This window comes from Dermacentor andersoni, chromosome 10, assembly GCF_023375885.2.
Source record: "Dermacentor andersoni chromosome 10, qqDerAnde1_hic_scaffold, whole genome shotgun sequence".
Lineage (NCBI taxonomy): Eukaryota > Metazoa > Arthropoda > Arachnida > Ixodida > Ixodidae > Dermacentor > Dermacentor andersoni.
In genome coordinates, this window is record NC_092823.1 from 110,218,523 (window position 1) to 110,236,705 (window position 18,183).

Here is an 18,183-nt window from a genome sequence, read left to right on the forward strand (position 1 = left end):
GCGTCTAAGTAATTCCTGGCCAAGCTGTTTTTCAGCCTTACTTGACTCGCCGCCGAAACGGAAGATGGCCGATTCATCCACTGATCATCGCGACATAGCCAGTGAAAAGAAAGCGCACTACTATAAATTTGGAAGTGAAGTGCTTCTAACCGGTGAGGCTATCGTTGCGAACGTGCTTGCATCGGATAGCGACAGCGATGACCATGAAAGCAGCGCTGACACAGTAGGGCAAGCTGCCTAAACATTGTCCCCGCGGTAGGTCCTGTAGATGATTCAGTCCCTCATAAGATTGTTTTCGTGAGGGACCTTCCGCTTCGCTACGTGGAGTACCTGGATGACCTGGAGAAGGATGTCAGCAAGCTTTGCGTAAAGCAAGCAAGGCTGACGGACATTTGGTTTTCTCGTGCAAGCCAGTGGGATGCATGTGGCTAGATGCTTGTCATGATCACGTACTAGCGTTTCTTCTGGATTTCTCAAGCAGAGATGGTGCCGCGGCAACCTTCCCGCATTTTTTAGAAAGCACCTTTTAGGGCCACCAAAGCGATGCCTTGGCAGAGCTCGTATGTCACTTGCCGCCCGTGACCCCTCTTTGCAGTTGCTATAGCAGCGCCAGTCTTGAACGCCGACAACCGCGGCTTGTTCACGCGTGATCGGAGCGCACAGGAAGCAGAGTTACAGTTAAACGAGTCAACTCAATCAGAAGCTGGATGGGGGAAAGTGGCGGGAGGAAGACTGGCCTCCCCACCATTACAGTTTTCTAGCACCAGCTACGCCATACCCCATTCAAATTTTTTTCATGCAACCCGGCTATAACAATGGAATTTCCATGGCACTTGAATACTGTTACAAGTGGGTTCGACTGTACAAGCATGCAACTACAAGTAGGGGAGGGGGTTCAGAAGGATAGAAAAATCAGATGAGGACGTTTGTAGTTTAGGTGCACTTTGTGCACTGCAGGCTATACTAGCACCATAACTCTGCACAATCGCTCCAAGGGCGCCGTTCAACTTCCTGGCCTGGCCACCTCGCATTTCCATTCCGGGCTTACAGCACCCGATGGTACCAAAGCGTCTGAATCGCGGCCAGCACCAGGCATTACCGGTACAGTTGGGTGACCGGGAAAGCGCGTTCGCGAGCAATGGTGTCTTTCGCTCCAACTCACTAATAAAGAGGTTGCGCAACGAGAGACAAGAGCGGACGTTTTGAATGCGCTGTCATCTACCTCTGCACGACGGATGGATGCGCGATGATCAAAAAGGCAACCAAAGTGCACGAAACTGCTACAAGAAAGCGAAAAACATCAAAATGTAAAGATAATGTGTCCTCACAGACAACTGACTACATCCCAGGCGGGTTTTAGGTGCTCGAAGTACAGATTTAAATGTTTACAACAAATGAAACTGAGCTCAGTTTTCTCAGATTTCATTTTTTGTGCAGCTGCTTTCAGTCATTCCAGTGCCATTTCACAACGAAGATAAAATCATCCTGTCTTTTGCACTTAGATCCTGAAACATTAATGAGTAATAAAGCTGTCCATTTTTAACTACACCTCATAAATTCATGGGTATTTTGCTAGTCGTTAGTAAGACAACATGCATAGGAAAGTTGAAAAATATTATGCTCATTTTGGCATTTAAAAAATAAACCAATAGCTTTATTGCACAGAATGGGCCTTTGTGAACATTCAGATGTGAAAATCTTGGTGAACTTGTGTGTAATATGGGGTGACCATTACTGGCTGTGAATTGTAACTTGAAAACTAATAGCACAAAACTAGTTTCAGTTGTGATATCAGCATAACAAATCACACCTGCATGCCAAATTTCGTCAATTTATTTCCATGAATAAAAAAGTTCATTGCCACTTCCCCCCTTAACAGTGCCTTCTGCAAAAGTGATGTCCTAACATTGTATTTGAACTATTCCATTGAAACAGTGCGAACTTTATGAACACCCCAGAATAGCCATGCAGCACAATACAGTAAAATCTCGTTAATATGTAGCCACTTAAGCAATTCCGGTGTAAATACAGTCGTGATAAATCTCCTGCCCATTCGCCATTGAACCTAATGTATTGGCCGACTACTTAAGCTGAGGTCGCTTAATGGATGCCGAATGGTTGGTACGTAGTATTTACATTTCTCGGCACGTACAAGTGTGGAATCTGTGAAATGTCGTGCGTGCAGACCACAGATAGTGAAACTGCAGTGCGCGGACCTTTCCCAGACTGCAGCCGCCACCGATAGCAACACAGAAACATGGTATCTATGATGCGTTTCCTCCTACCATTACTTCTAGCGCTTTCACGTCGTCATCGACATGGCTGATGGCCCTTCCGTATCTGAAGGGGCTAGCGCGTTGACTGTCGTGAGGGTGTTTCCAGAGAAGGGGGTCTGATGGGGAAATTGGCTTGCAGCATTTCAGAGCTTGAGGATGCAGCCATCGTTGCAAATGAAAATCATTTCTTGCTGCACGCTCACAAATAAAACTTGTCTGTCAGCGTGTTTGAATGAAAATTAAGTTTTTTTGGCCAGTAAGTCAATAGCCGCTCATCTGCCATTGTCGGTTAATTAGTAGATTGCTTAGTGCGTACCTGATCCACGTTCCCTGCCAACTACCTATTAATGAGGTTTTACTGGACCATGCTGCCTGGACTAACTACCACAACTTACCTTCATAGTTGACCTGTCCATCACCGTCGATGTCGGCCTCGCGGATCATCTCGTCCACCTCCTCGTCGGTGAGCTTCTCGCCAAGGTTGGTCATGACGTGGCGTAGCTCGGCCGCCGAGATGAACCCGTTGCCGTCCTTGTCAAAGACCCGGAACGCTTCACGGATCTCCTCCTCACTGTCCGTGTCCTTCATCTTGCGCGCCATCATGGTCAGAAACTCGGGGAAGTCAATTGTCCCATTGCCTGTGCAGTTAAACAAGAACTCCATTTAACCTACTAGCACCAACAATGACTTCGTCGTCGTCACCAGTATATTCAAGGAACATTAAAGGCAAATACTAAGTCAACATGAACAGTTAAATGACCATTCCAGAAACTTCACAGTGCTTGTTTCATGCCAAGAATCACCCACTCCAGAGCGGGGGTGGCTATGTTGGATATGCATATGTCATCACCATCCTTCCCTGCCGTGGGTAAGTAAAACAGCATCCGACAGACAGCGCTGGTTGTTTTCTCGAAACGTAAACACACCTTGCATACTGAAAAGATTTTGCACCAAAAAAAAAAAACAACACACACAAGAAAGACGTCTTTCTTGTGTGTGTGTTGTTTCTTGGCGCAAAATATTTTCAGTATGCAAGATCACCAACTAGCCCAGCAGTTAACTCTTCTAAAGTAAGCACACCTCCATAGAGAAACTGAGCCAAGACAGAGCGTTTGATTTGCCGCTGCAGCTGCACTTGGTCAAGTGGCGTGGACCACTCGGGTATCCCGTGGCATCACATGGGCATTCTCCACTACTTGCAGTTTGCGAGAGTTTCACAAGCCAGCAAAACCAGTGCAACACTAGAGAGTTTTAGAATAGGGGCCCCAATAGTTTGGGGTCCCAAAGAGCTTTGCGGGTGTTAGCGTTGGGGCACGTAGGAGTGAAGAGTTTTAGAATAGGGTTTTACATTTGCGGATAGCGTCTTGTACTGACAGCGCCACTACGGCGTCAAAGAAAAGCTATTAGAAATAATAAAATAGAATATACCATTTTATGATAGAAATAGTCATCTTGACTTTCATGTATTCGGATTTAATTACAATTTAGAGGTTATTCTGTAAGCAGCAAACAATTAGTTGCGCTTAGTTTTGAGCAAACCAACTTTACTAGCCTTCACCAGCCAAGCTTAGCCGTGTTAGGCCTAGGAGCCATAAAATCCACAATCGAATTCAAAATCAGCGGCGTCTAATGAGTCAATCATAACACACGCTAGTTGAGAGAAAGCGATAACCGCAGTCACTTTTAGCTTGCGAACTTCACGCGTTACCACGAATCGAACCCAGTCTGGTGCTAGGTTAGAGCCGCCGCTTCGATGGGTGCCGCCATGTTTGCCGACGCAAAACTTTTGGGGCCACTATTTAGGCTCCCGCTAAATCGGTGAAATAGCATTCCCAATGTAAAACCCAAAGGCAGTTTGCGTCTTGCGCAAGCGCAGTGGCTTCGACGCTATTTCTTTGGGGCCCCAAAACGTTTGGGGCCCATATTCTAAAACCCTCTATATGAGATAATGAAACAAATGCGAAAGCGCGGGCATCATAGAGTAAAGCGAAAATGAAACCCTTCAGCTGCTCGCACCGTTGTCAAGGGCAACGTCAGCGAGTCGTTTCTTTTAAAAATGGAATAGGACTGCACAAGTAGCATGTTCTTCCCTCTTATAATGCAATGCAGTATGATCTTTTTATTAAGAGTGGTTGAGTACTAGCGACAGAATTATGAGAGCGCCTATGTCGTCGGGCTAGCACTCGAGTGTCCCAGGGGAGTCTCAAATCGTGTCCCGCATTTCAATTTGTCGATTACGAAAGCTCTGTTCACAATAATATTGATGCCTTAGATGTTTCCCAGCATTTACCTATCACTTTAGCTTGACTGAACATTTGCCTTTAGTGTCCCTTTAGGCCCCACTGGAAGAAGGCATTTGCCAGTGAACTGCAGGTACCCTTGTCAGGTGTCAGTTTTCTCATACCATGTTAGTCTACTTATTGGAGCTAATCCCCTGCCAAACCCAAGTGGCTCCCTTGCCTTGACCTCATTCTGTTAGCTCTAATGAACCAGAAATTATGTGCCACGCAATTCAACAACCTCGAACTAAACTAGAATACTGCTAGCATGGTCTGCGCTCAGATCCAGTGCCATCTTCCCATCTAAATATCATGACTATCATTTTCCGTTCATAGTTTGCTGCATAGTTAGTCCTTAGTCTCAAGGCTTTGTGTTGCTTGCAAAGACCAAACTATAGGTGGCAACTTCGTTGCTGCAGCAGAATGAATAAGTGTCTGGCTGCGTACACAGAAACGCACATAGCAGCGCATTGCTGTCACCATCCTTGGGCGTTTTTTTTTTAGTCATTGAATGCTGTGAAATGGTAATATGCTATCCACCATAATCATATTTTACACGGATACATCAGAACCTTCCTATTACATGTGCAAGGAGCAGGAACTGTCTGGAAACAGACAGTTCTCGCACTCAATCACTCAATTTGTTTTGGCACTTTCCCTGGTGCTTTGTGCATGCAGAATTCACTTGCAGAATTTAAAATGGAGATCTCACTTTCACAGAAGGGAAATTTTTTTATGAGCTTTCATAATGAAAGCAACACATTCTCGTTGCCATTTGCACTTCACTGGCCACACGTACCAAGCACACAAGGCAGTATTCTCGAGCAATAACATTTAGAGACACTACTACCACTTTCCCAAGTCTTTACGAGGCACTGCATCAGGCTTGCCGAAATATGTGGTTAAGAACTGCATATAAGCGTCCGTTGAAACGCGTTTCCGGCACTCTGCACTGACAGCAAGCTTCAGACAGTGCCATAAACGCTGGTGGCCGTATATGTTGACACATCTGGTGCCGAGTCGTACGAATCTCGCCTAAGTGATCTCGCATAAAATGATTGTAAATACTGTATTTATTCGAATCTAGGCAGAGTTCTTTCTTCTTCGAATAATCATATACCAAACTCTAGGGTTGGCTTAGATTCGAGAAGAAAAAAAAAGACACGCCAGCTTGTAATTGAAAACGATAAATATGGTGCATAGCTAGCTAGCATCACCTAGAAAAATCAGTGTCGCAGCTGCTACTAGCCGCGCCAGTAGCCAACCGAAGTACACGAACAATGTCGCCATTATGACCTGTGTCGTATCGGTATGGTGGCTAAGTATCGGTGTGTGCTGTGGCGTTACCGTAATGGTACCAAACAGGCGATGCCACGAACAAGTTGTGCTAGCCGCAGAGGTACAGTAAAACCTCGTTAAACCGTACCCGCTTAAACAGTAGTTTCGGTTTAAATGTAGTAAAGTCAATTCCCCGACTCAGCGGCCATTGAACATAATGTATTTAGTATCCGCATAAACCGTACCAGCTTATTGCGTACGCATCGGTTAAAACGTAGCGTTTCCACTTTTCGTCGCGCAAACACGGCGGTGCGTCGTCTCCACCGGGCGGTCCGGCAGAACAACAAGCCTCAGAGATCGGTACAACGGCCTCCAAGCGCCCTGTGCATTTGCACGTGAAGCCGCATCAACATCAACATCATTTCGACGCCGTGCCAGAGAGCGAGAGAGCGTTATGGCGTCGTGCAGCGAGGACTTGCGTCATGCCGAAGCTCGGATAAAAAAGACGCCGGGTGCTCAGCATAGAAGAAAAATTAGACATCGTCCGTGCTATCGAACGTGACATGAAGAAGTCGGCGCTGGCCCGCGACATGGATCTGCTGTTGACTACAGTGTGTGGCATTTGGAATGCGAAGTTGCTCGGCAGCGCTGCTGCGACCGCGAAGAGATGTCGGCTACGAGGTTTGACTTTTCGCCATCGTTGCCTCTGTTGTTGCCGAAGTGTCGACTAGCGACAGTGATGAGGACGACACGGAAAGCGACAGCACGGGCGATTCAGGCCCAATAGTGGCAGAAGCTGCGCGTTACGTCAGCCTCGTGAATGCAATCGTCGCAACGAGAACAGGGGCGCGATAACGTAACTATTCCAAACGAAAAGTTTTCCGAACTCCGGCACCCGGCAATGAAAAAGGCGCCCCAGAACTTATGCAGCACTAGTGCGCGCGTGCACGGAGAATACGTAACGCCAACGAGGAATCTGCCGTGCGAGTGTTTGCCGAGAGGAGGGGGGCTGGCTGAGAAGCTGGCACGCAGCTTGAGTAAGTTTGAGGCTGCTGTCATCGTGCTAGGCCGCCGAGGCATCAAACGAAAATAACACTTATGTCGCGCGAAGTGAATAAATACTGCATGTTTTTTCCCCTTTCATCGCACTCTCTCTGAGTTCCGTTTTCTACAGGTAAGTGGGCGATGTCATGCTATTTCGGTTAAACAGTACTACCGTTTAGTACGTACTTTTTCCGAGCTCCGGCCGACTACGGTTTAACGAGGTTTCACTGTATTGTCAAACATTCAAACCAGGCGGGACTTCAGCATTGATGAGAAAAAGATATGTCGTTGGAGGGGGGCATGGGAGACACCTTTTGCGTGTGCCACGAGGAGATGATAATGATAAGGAAGATAAGTACGCGTTAACAGAGATTGCGCCGCGCTTCGACATGTATGAGCTGTGCCACACTGTCTGCGCACGCGCACATTCGCAGGTGTACGAAGCTAGCAGTAATTATGTAGAGCGAGCTTAGCATGTTCGTAATAAATAAGCGAAATCTTTACTGGCCGTGAACTTGTGCTTTTGCCATGACGTCACAATGTGCACCTTGCCACGGATATTTCTCTGTCTCGCTCCCTAGTCACTACTGCGCATGCGCCACTAGTAGCACCGAGCCACAGGTGTTCCGCCGCTGCGCAGCGCCGCGCCTTCACGCCGCCACCGTTTGGTATGACGTCACACCGCCTTCCTCGTCGTTGTGCTCGCCTCCGCTCGCTTCGCCAGCTATGTCGCATGCCTGATAACATGTCGGAGGATTAAAAAGGAGAGCTCACATGCGCCGCAACCAAAGTTGAGGCGGCAGTATGGACGGCGACAATTCTGATAAGCAGGAGGCGGCCTGGAATCGACATCGGAACGAGATGAAGAGGAAACTAATCGCCCAGGAAACAGACAAACAGCGCGCCGAATGACTGGCTGAACGCCGCAACATAGCTAGACAACTACACTAACCTGGACTTGCAATCAAGATTAAGGAAGCCTTAGCTAACCATGCCTTCGCTTTCGCTATGGATATCCTGGCATAGCCAAGCTAAGCCACTGCCATTTTTTATTAAGTTTTTAAATAAACAAGTTTATTTTTTCTGTCTTTGGACATTCAGGGGTTGGCTTAGAATTGGGGCCGGCCTAGATTCGAGTAAATACAGTGTGGTCCTTCAGTTTTAGGTCAGCATTTGTGCATTACATTTTGGTCCCATTTCCCGGCGGTGTTTTACATTTCGAAAAATAAACGAGTTTCCCTGCACAACAGCAAGAATTTCCTGTGCGCAAATCAATAGCTTCCAGCAATATTTATGCCCCAAGCTTTTCCAAGATCCCATCGCGACGGCTGGCCGGTTAACCCAAGCACGCCACGGCCACATACAACATGACCACCAGCTACAATTTGTTCACCACCCAAAAGCAATTACTAAAAGAATAAAGTTCCATTTTATGGCTCGCAACACGCAATGACCCCTGTCAAACCTAGCACGAATGAGAACTGCAATACAAGTTCAGCTCACAGCCCACAGTCTTCCAATCGCCGCTGCAGTGCATGCAAGATGATGCGACTGCATCACATGCTTTGCAGCCTGGATGCCATGAATAGCTGCCCCATCTTCCTTTTCGTACGAACTGGTGCAACGAGAAATGGTGTTCTCAAAATTATGCATTTTGTTGCGATGGGCAGTGGTTCTTGATGCGCCGTGTGCTACGGCTTTCAAGCGAGGTGGTTTAGAACTAGCGGCACCTGCCCAGCACAGAGTGAACAGAGGTGGGCAGCGGCGAGCCTTTTGCGGTCATCCCGAAAACCTTCCAGCAAAGCGCAGGCAGCACGCTGCTAGTGTGTTCATTTAAAGGGAGTGATAATTGGCCAGAATGTGTTGAGAGATGTTGACAAATGAAATGACCATGATTAATAGTGACAGAATCCAGCACACTGTTCTTCACGAAATTCAATTTTAAATTCGCATGGAAAATCAAAAACCAGTAAGTGTCGTGGCCTGGCAGGGAAATCTTATTTCGAATGTAATGCATGACATTATTGCACATAAGTCCACTGCTATTGAGTACAGCATACTTATAGCTTAAGATTGCAGTTTATATATTATTAGACGCTTGCAGCTTTATTCTGTGTATTACGAAGTAAAGAAAGTCCACGCTAACACGAGCAGCCATCACATCTCTCAATACATGGCGGCGCACATGCTGTTGTATGCGCTAGTGGGGAGGTACCCAGAGGTGTGTGGTCTCCCTGCAAGATACAAACCTCCATCGACTAGTGCCGTGGGTGCCAGCATTTAACACGTGGCTACAGCCAACACGTAGAGCTGCTTATCACATGTAAAAACGTTTAACTTTTGAGAACCTGGCTAAAGAACGCTCTTCACTGGTTAATGATCACAGCAGTTGCACAGGAAACTACCAAATCACGTAGCTGTTATTGTAGAATTAATTGAACACTTCGTAGAACATGAATCGCAGGACCATCGGCTTGATAAACAAAATACTTTTCGCCAGCTACGGCTGCACTTGTCTGCCTCCTACTAAAGCCTGCTTATAATCGCTATTGCGTTCACCTACCACTGTTTTTGGCATGCTTCCAGTGAACGACTACATCCTCACTGCAGATAGAAAAATTCCGATAAGGAATGTTCCACAGCATTTTCCCCATTACCACTTCAAGATTAGACACTGACCGGTAAGCTTTCCATGCACTAAGAAAATGGGCACCATGAAAATTGGTGGTCAGTCCCTTCAAGGGCAGAGACTCAATTTTAGACATTTCAGATCGCAGCTCCTGGACGCCCATTCCTGCGGCGAGCGTCAGCAGCATAACTAAAGCAAGGAAGGTGTGGCTGTCACCATCTGAAGGCTGCGTGAGTTGCTACAGGAGTAAACTCGTTTCAAATATCCCTGCCACATTTACTTATGGAGACTGCTATGGACATGGTAGAAAAAATATTCAGAGCTGCTTGAATTCCAGTACTGCATGGCTCGAGCAGCGAGGATGTTCCCTGCAAACAGATTCACTTTTTGATCGCCATCCACCGACAGAGCTCCATCCTTCCGTGATGTCCCCACAGTCTGCATAGCTTACACAGTTTCACAGCAAGGCTGTACTTTCTCTCGCCGACATTGCTGCCGCCGCAATATTTGCATTTGAGAATGCTGAGCAGGTCATTCATACATTGAAGGTCAGGAATGATAAAATTTGCCTGATCACTCAGCTGAGTCGAAGCAGCGCTGGCCGGTGCATCATTGCTATAATATACATATATATTTGTATTTATGTATATAATTTTCTTTCTATCAGAGCAGTTGAAGAGAGTTCCCGTAATTTTGAAGTGCCTTTTATCTGCCTTGCCTGCAGATCTGATGGCATTAGTATCACTGTATTGCGGTGTTCGCTGCCGCTGTTTGTCGGAATTCCGCAGGCCAACTAGGCCCAATTACATGTCAGCAAACTCGGGCAAATTGGCGAATCGTTCTGTTGGCGGATGGGGTGGCCAATACGGAGCCCCGATCTTCACATGCACGTTCTGGTGACTGACGTGGCAGCAGCTTCTTTTTTCTCTGGTTGCAGACACGGCTGTTGTCTGTTGGAGCGTCGCAGGCTGACAGGCCAGATAAGCTATCGGTGGCGGTGGTGGACCCATCTCTTTCTTCGTCGGCACTTCCCAGTGGTAGACGAGCCTTGAAGTTGTTGTTCGATGACTTTTCTTTTCTTGCCAAACTTAATCCGTGAATGGAACTTTTGCCCTGAAACAGGCATCACGAGAGGTTTGGTGGTAAGCGTGCAGATTGAAGTACTGGCAAAATCACTGCCCAACTGTGTGGTTCTCGCGTTGCGACACACCAAGCAGACGACGCGAGTTGCATCCTGTCAATGAGACTGCTCCGAGCACTCACGCGTGCTCAACAGTGAATAGCACTGCATATTCTGCTTTTTTCGTTGCCTTTCTTTTCTGCAACCAATGAGTGAAACGAAGTAGCGGGAATTTGAAAACAAAGAAATGCTCTTCCAAACGAGACCATGATGGCAGCTTCGGCGTTTGCGAAATGACAGCTCTGGGTAGCAAGGAAACTGCAGTTTTGGCTTCAGATACTTTTTCGCCATTTTCCAGTCCCAATGACCCAACCCAGAAAAAGTAATTCTGCACTTTACGCAAGTGGCCAGAAGAAGCATACATACATTGCTACAGCAAAGTGTTGTATGAGCATCATCTAGACAAATTATACCCAAATTTTTGTCTGTTGCAGCCAATAGTCAGCTATAGCTAAATTCGATAAAGGCGAAATTTGTTGCATGGATAACAGGCTGACCAAACTATCTCCTGTTTGCCATTTTATGCCCTGTCACGTAAACTCCGCATTGAAGGAGCCTACACGATTTGGTAATAATTGCCTTTGTAACCACCTTTCATGAGAGAGAGAAACACAAAGGCAGTTACATCAACTAGACACACAAGACCTACTACCCTATGTAGGTGTGAGAGGCTCACTGAACAAGCTTTCCAAGTTAAAACCACAGAACAGCAGGTAGGTTGGCAGCAAACGTCGAAGCAGCTAGACCTAGCAATGCCATGGTGACTACAGCAGCTGGATTAACGTGCAAGAGCGCTGGTTCGATGCTGTGAGATAAAACTGCAGTGGTGGTGGCAGCTTCGAGTAAGGCCATCTGGAACCTGTGGTCACAACAAAAAATTGGACAGCAAAGGGTTTCAGCGTCTGAACTTTCAGAAATCCTTAGGCGTTTGCTCTATAGGATTCGTGGCGATGCAGCGAAAGCATCCTAATTATCAGCCATGTTCGTAAAACCAGTCGACTGTATCAAGAAAACAATAGACTAATGCTTACCACACCAGCCCACACCTTTACTTATTGAATCCGCCAACCCCACCTTTATTTCACACAAAATCAGCACAGAAGTTCCATTTTTTATCCTCTTGTGACTTATAAGTGCTCACAGTGACAAGGGCCTCACAACTACTACCTTTGCAGAGCGACTGTGGCATGAAACCTGCATTTTCGTTGAAGGAAATGTGCTTTTCACCACCACACGAACACTCCAGATTATTTTTCAGCAGGGGCAGCTCGTGGGCAACAGAATGTCTGCCCAAAGTGACGTAGCTGGCGGGTTTGACTTATGCCAGTGGGCGAGCTGTGGCAGTATCATGCTTCATTCTGACAACTTTTCTTGTGCAACATCACGTGCTATCGAGTCAAAATGAAACTACCGCTTGCCGCAAATGCTGCAGACCGTTCTGTTGTCACTACTGATGTGATTGCATATGGCAGCCATGAAGTTCTGAAGGCACAAAGCCAATGCGGGTCATGCCGCTGCATTCCCGTACAGTTCCCACTTATGACTATGGCGACTAGAACACCCGTCTTTCCATTCAAGCCCAACTGGGCACACACATTTTTTATGGGTCACACTGAGCAATGCAAGCACCTGCAAGTAATCTGCACAATTGCAATTTCCATTAAAGCTCACCGTCAGCGTCGACTTCGTTGATCATGTCCTGAAGCTCCGCTTCCGTGGGGTTCTGGCCCAGTGACCTCATCACCGTCCCAAGCTCCTTGGTTGTGATTGTGCCATCGCCATCCTTGTCAAACAGCGAGAATGCCTCTTTGAATTCTGCACAGACAGAGCGGGAGCAGGAAAAAAATGAAATTGAGCCCTCAAGCAACTCTGAAGCATCAGTTAATTCACAGAGGGACTAGGTGCTAGACTCTAATCAAAATAGGTTCAGTCGCTTCCTTGCCTGAAAGCTTATCTACCAAACAGAGAGAATGGTACCAAGAATAGCTGCAAGCCTGTGAAACAGACAAGACTGCAAGTTGTGAGAAATTCAACATGTACTCAATAATACAAACGTCTCAGTGCCAATAGTTGCTTTGTTAACACATCAGGAAAACATCACAAGTAATGGAATAGGCAAGTTGGTATGGATGCATACTTCTAACGTAGAACAAAACACCACAGATGGAAGAAATGATGCCCGTGTGGCAGCAGACCACAAGTACAGTTGTTTTACTACATTGCCAGTGCGTCCTTCAAACTAAAGGTAGCGAAATGGTACTTTTGGTTTAAAAGGTCAATGAAACTGTTCGGATAGAACAGCTAAAGTAAAACATTCGCGTAACAATTTAAGTGAAGCGTCTCATATTGAGAGCTACGGACAATTGCATGTTACCCTTTTCCCTTGTCATGCTTTTTCTCAACTCATTTACCAAGTGATCATGGCTAAGCCCTGATTCACTGGCTCTACGTCATGATGAGACGTGTCATCTACGCGTGCTGCGAGCATGTCCAGTAACCACAGGCGAGCTGGACATGTTGAGGGATGGGCGGAGGCATACACTAAGGCCCCTTCATACTACTACCGCCGTATCGAAGGAGCTTTAGCATAGACATACGTGAGCCAGTGAGCAGCCTGCACAGTAATACGGTGGAGTGCCTGCACGGCAAAGCGGAGCTTAACCAGCCAAACAATGAGCTAATATTTCTGTAACCAAGTGTAGTCACGCTTCAAGCCAACCCATTTCAAAGCAGCCCGAAATTCATTTCGGAGCAGTAAAATTTACTTTTGGAGCAGGTTCATGAAAACGATTGCAAACCATTATGTGGGGCACTTACAATGGGTAATGCATGTGAAAGCAGTAAGTGATCACTGGTTCACAAATCCACACGAAACAGCCCCCCCCCCCCCCCCCTTTATCGCAGTCCTTACTGTGGACTGCGATGAAGTGGTGGCGTCCTAAGATGCGCCTAAAAAAGAGCGAAAGAACTTCGACGTGCCACATGCAGAATTCACAAGCATTTTGAAAACCTTCAGTGTGACCTAGCTTGCCCCTATAAATGTATTCTTTCAGATGGAGCACTAATTTGAAAATAAGGTACTACCAGCGGTATGAAATATTCACCCATTTTTCACTGTGCTGTGATTCACTGACAAGCATCTACTTGAAATACTGCGATGGTCGATACTGCCGAAGCGGTTTGCTTTCGCTCGCCACACAGCTTGATGTGCGTCGTGCGCCATAGCGAAGTGCAGACATACTCACGTGAGCTTTTACTGTGTACATGCAACGCTGTCAGATTAGGCTGTGCTCAGAGAATTCAGTTTGGAGCTTTCTGCCTAGATGCGAGCTTTCGTCATTCCGCACCGTAAGTGCAAAAACGAACTTCGCGAAGGAGTTTGCGGTAGTTGCCAACACGTCACCCGCGGACCCAATCTCTGCTTCCGGCTACCAGCCAAGCCAGTGATCTCATGCACAATCAACGAAGCAGTTTACTGGTTCGAGCAACATATTGGAGGTCATCTTGCTGCAACAACCTGCCCACCACCGCCTCAGCTGGCAGCAAATTTCTGGCACGGCTGTATATTGACACATGTACTTATTTTTATCGGGCGACCACGTTTGGCCGCCTAACAAATGTTATCGCGTAGCGCAGGACGCGCCTGCATGTAAAAGACGTTTCTGGAATGTTATCGATGGTTCTGGTCACTGTCTTTTACCAGGACTACAGGAGAGGCCCACAGGCTTTTCGACGGCTGGATGATGTCGTCGCACAGCGTTTCGTCAACTTGTTCTCTTATAGCTTTACGTTCTCGCGGCAAAACTCCGTAAGGGCTCTGGCGGAGCGGTCAAGCGCACTCCTCGGTGATGATGTGATGCTTGGCGACTGGTGTTTGTCGAATCCTCGATGACGTCGAAAAGCAGCCTTTGTATCGTCGGAGCAGACTTCTCAGCTGCTGTTGCTTAATCACGGGGAGACTTGGATTAATGTCGTAGTCTGGTTCGGGAACCATGGTCATCGGGGTAGATGCGGCGGAATCCGAGAGGACAAAGGCATTGCTGGTTTCCACAATTTCCTCTATATATGCGATTGTCATGCCCTTGTTGATGTGCTTGAACTCTTGGCTGAAGTTGGTTAGCATAACTTCCACTTGCCCTCTGTGGAGTAGAGCGATCCCTCTTGCGACGCAAATTTCACGGTCGAGCAGATGTTGGTCGCCCTCGATGACGCCTTCTACGTCAGCGGGTGTTTCGGTGCCGACGGAAATAATAATGCTGGAGCGCGGCGGGATGCTCACTTGATCTTCGAGCACACTCAAGGCGTGGCGACTACGACAGCTCTCCGGCGGTATCGCTTGATCTTGCGACAGCGTTATCGATTTCGACTTCAGGTCGATGACTGCGCCATGTTGATTTAGAAAGTCCATGCCGAGAATGACGTCTCGTGAACACTGTTGGAGGATAACGAAGGTGGCAGGGTAAGTCCGGTCATGAACGGTAATTCTTGCAGTGCAGATCCCAGTCGGCGTAATCAGGTGTCCTCCAGCGGTCCGAATTTGAGGGCCTTGCCATGCAGTCTTAACTTTCCTCAACTGGGCGGCGATGGGTCCACTCATGACGGAGTAATCGGCTCCTGTGTCTACTAAGGCAGTGACTGCGTGGCCGTCGAGAAGCACGTCGAGGTCGGTGGTTCTTTGTCTTACGTTACAGTTAGGTCTTGGCGTCGGATCACGGCTGCGTCGTGTTGAACTGAAGTTGGAATGTCGCGTTGTCAAGTCGTCTTTTGTCGTCGTATTCTTTGCTTCCAGACTTCGTCGGGACGGCGGCGTGTCGTTATGTCGTCGAGGTAGTTTCTTCGGCGTCTTCGGCGGCGGCGGAGGATCTTCGTCAGTTCAATGAACAGCAACCGCACCTCCATCGGTTGCTGCTTTTAGTTTTCCGGATATGGGCTCGTTGACCGGCCCCGGGCTGGGCCAGTGTATGGTCGGCGCTGTGGTGACAGGTAGCGGCCTGGTGATGGCGAACGCGACGGTCGTCGAGAGCTCCACTGAGCAGCGCCGAGGTAATCAACGATGTCACGAGGGCGTTCACCTTCCCGAGGGCGCGGTGCGTTGACGGCGAACCCTCGCAATCCCAGGTCGCGGTATGGGCATCGGCGGTACACTGGCCGGCTTCCCCGCAGTGGTAGCAGAGCAGGCGGTGGTCAGGAGCGCGCCAAACGTCTGTCTTTCTCGGGTAGCTGCGCTGGGCGACGGGTGGGCGTGCTGGCGGCGGCGGCGGTGGTCGACGAAATTGCGGTGTTACAGGGCCCTGGCGCGGTCGTACAGTAAGGTTTAACCAGTGGCACTGTCAGTATCCAACGGCAAAAGTTTGTTTCATGCCGAGGTGACCAAAATTTTCGTAGCGGGCGTACGCAATTCTTACATTGTGAAATTACAATGCCAAGAAAAATGGGGGATAGGCGACAAATTGAATTGCAGAAAAGTTGTTCTCAGCTGCCATGTCTGCGCCAATGTGCGCATTATGTTCGAAAAATTTAGCCAGACACTACAAAGCGTCCGAAACTTCGGTCACCATTTTACATTGGTCAAACAGGAGCACAGGGTCTGACTCGCGGCCACTGCGATTGCTTGCTTGCCACCAGAAAATCGAGGGTGTCCTGTTGCCCAAGCAACCTGCACACGTCGGGGTGGGAGATACTGAATATAGACAGCAACCCATGGAAGAAACATCAGTATGATCGCTCGACGATCGCTTGACTCAGCGCACCACGGAAATAATGCAGCCGTTGGTCCATGCCATGCCACTTTAGATAGTGCAGTAAAATGACGCTCGAAGACATAGTTCTGTTTTTTGGGAGAAGCGCGAGCAACCCCTCCAGCGCAGAGCGGCCACAGATCTCACATTTTGCTAAGATTTGAAACATTGAAAAAGACAATGTTCACCATTACGCTCTTGGCGAAAATTTACACCAGCAGCTAAGTAAGAATACAGTTACTGCTATATTAGCTCTGTGCCACCAGCTGGCTGCACCGTGCAGGCCATTCAAGTTTGCGCTTCTAATCATCCCGTAAAGTACCCAGTCCGCTTGTGCTTAACCCAAATACAGAACATGCTAACTACTGTGGTAGTGATCCTCTAGTGCGAACAGAATGCTGATGTGTAGATCTTGGCGCCAATCAGATGCTGGCAGTCCGATGCACTGCAACTACTCTGCTCGTGTGCTGCCTTGCATAGGGACACAATGTCGCAGTTTGACATGTCGCCACTCGCTATATTGAAAGCCCACAGCATAACAAGGGCGCTCCATGGTGCTGGCGAAAAGAACGCTGGAGATCAGCACTGACCACACAGCTCGCGTCAACACTGAGAACGTAAAACAAGCCAACAGTTGCTGTGTGCTGGAAGTGCCCGAGTGTAGTGATAAATTGTCGTGCATTCTTTCACTATTTTACAGAAACAAATTAACCAACGCTTGAACCATTATGAACATTTGTTCCCCATAAAGTTGAAAAAATTACCAACGACGCGGTTTGGGTAGCCAATTGGATAGCTTGTCCTACTGACATCAGATGGAGAACATGTGTCAACATGGGTGGGGTGGCTAAAAACAGGGGAGCAGCACCACTGCTATCGGTAGTGATGCACATTTTTAAAACCTTATAAAGGGCATGCTTTACACGGAGCACTTAGACGAGTCAATCATCAGAAGAACCTACCCTAATGACTTGGTATGTTTGTACGGAATTGTCAAAATAGTTTCGGAGTCCCTTTAAGCCTTAGTCTACCTAGTCAATTCGGCAGTTGCTGGCGAAGCCAACAGGCCAAGCCAAGCAGGGGCTGGGGAGCTGCACATTGGCATGCCTCAGGTGTTCCAACAGTTCTGGCCTAGCATAAATGGCAATAGCGTATCGAGCAACCTTCTTTTCTTTTAGGAGTTCTTGTCACTCAGGATAGTTATTCAGCTGCTGTCTGTGCCAACGCGGGCCGTGAAAAAGTGAGAAGCGCCACTTAACGAAAGTTACAAACCTGCGATCATTCACGAAATACGGTCATCACGGAAAACGGTCAAGCTCTACACAGTTGCCAGGAGATGAAAATGGCAAAAACAGGCTGACGTGGTCAAATTTAGACAGATGCACACAGCAATGAATTCACAAGTTTTCCTGGCTACTTGCTAATTTGGACACTATTCTGTCACAGTATACCTGCTTTTGTCCCTTGAACTTCTGATAATTTGGCACTCTGGGCAATCGCCCCTGCCTAAATAACCTTTATATAACATTTTTGTTGGATACCCCAACCACATCTTCACCTTATAACTGATTATAAGTTATAACTGATTACATTATAATCAAATATGGTACATTACATATTTTACAAAAAGCAGTTCCCTGCCAAACGAACTGGTAAAAGATGGGGTGCGCTTTTAAAATAAACTGTGGCAGATCGCGACTTTGCTTCTAACTGGCGAAATTTAGAGGGCCACTTCACCATACAAGGGCAGTAGACAATA

General features: G+C 47.5%; 1 protein-coding gene across 2 annotated transcripts in view; it reads right to left on the reverse strand.

Annotated features, from left to right (window-relative positions):
* LOC126544653 (calmodulin) overlaps positions 1–18,183 on the reverse strand; it is a 32,927-nt gene that overhangs the window by 5,075 nt on the left and 9,669 nt on the right. For both annotated transcript variants that reach the window (XM_050192096.3, XM_055077792.1), the window contains exons 3-4: positions 12,358–12,501; positions 2,672–2,914 (exon numbers count right to left, since the gene is read on the reverse strand). In XM_050192096.3, coding sequence (XP_050048053.1) covers positions 2,672–2,914; positions 12,358–12,501 — 387 coding nt within the window. The remainder of the gene's footprint in view (positions 1–2,671; positions 2,915–12,357; positions 12,502–18,183) is intronic.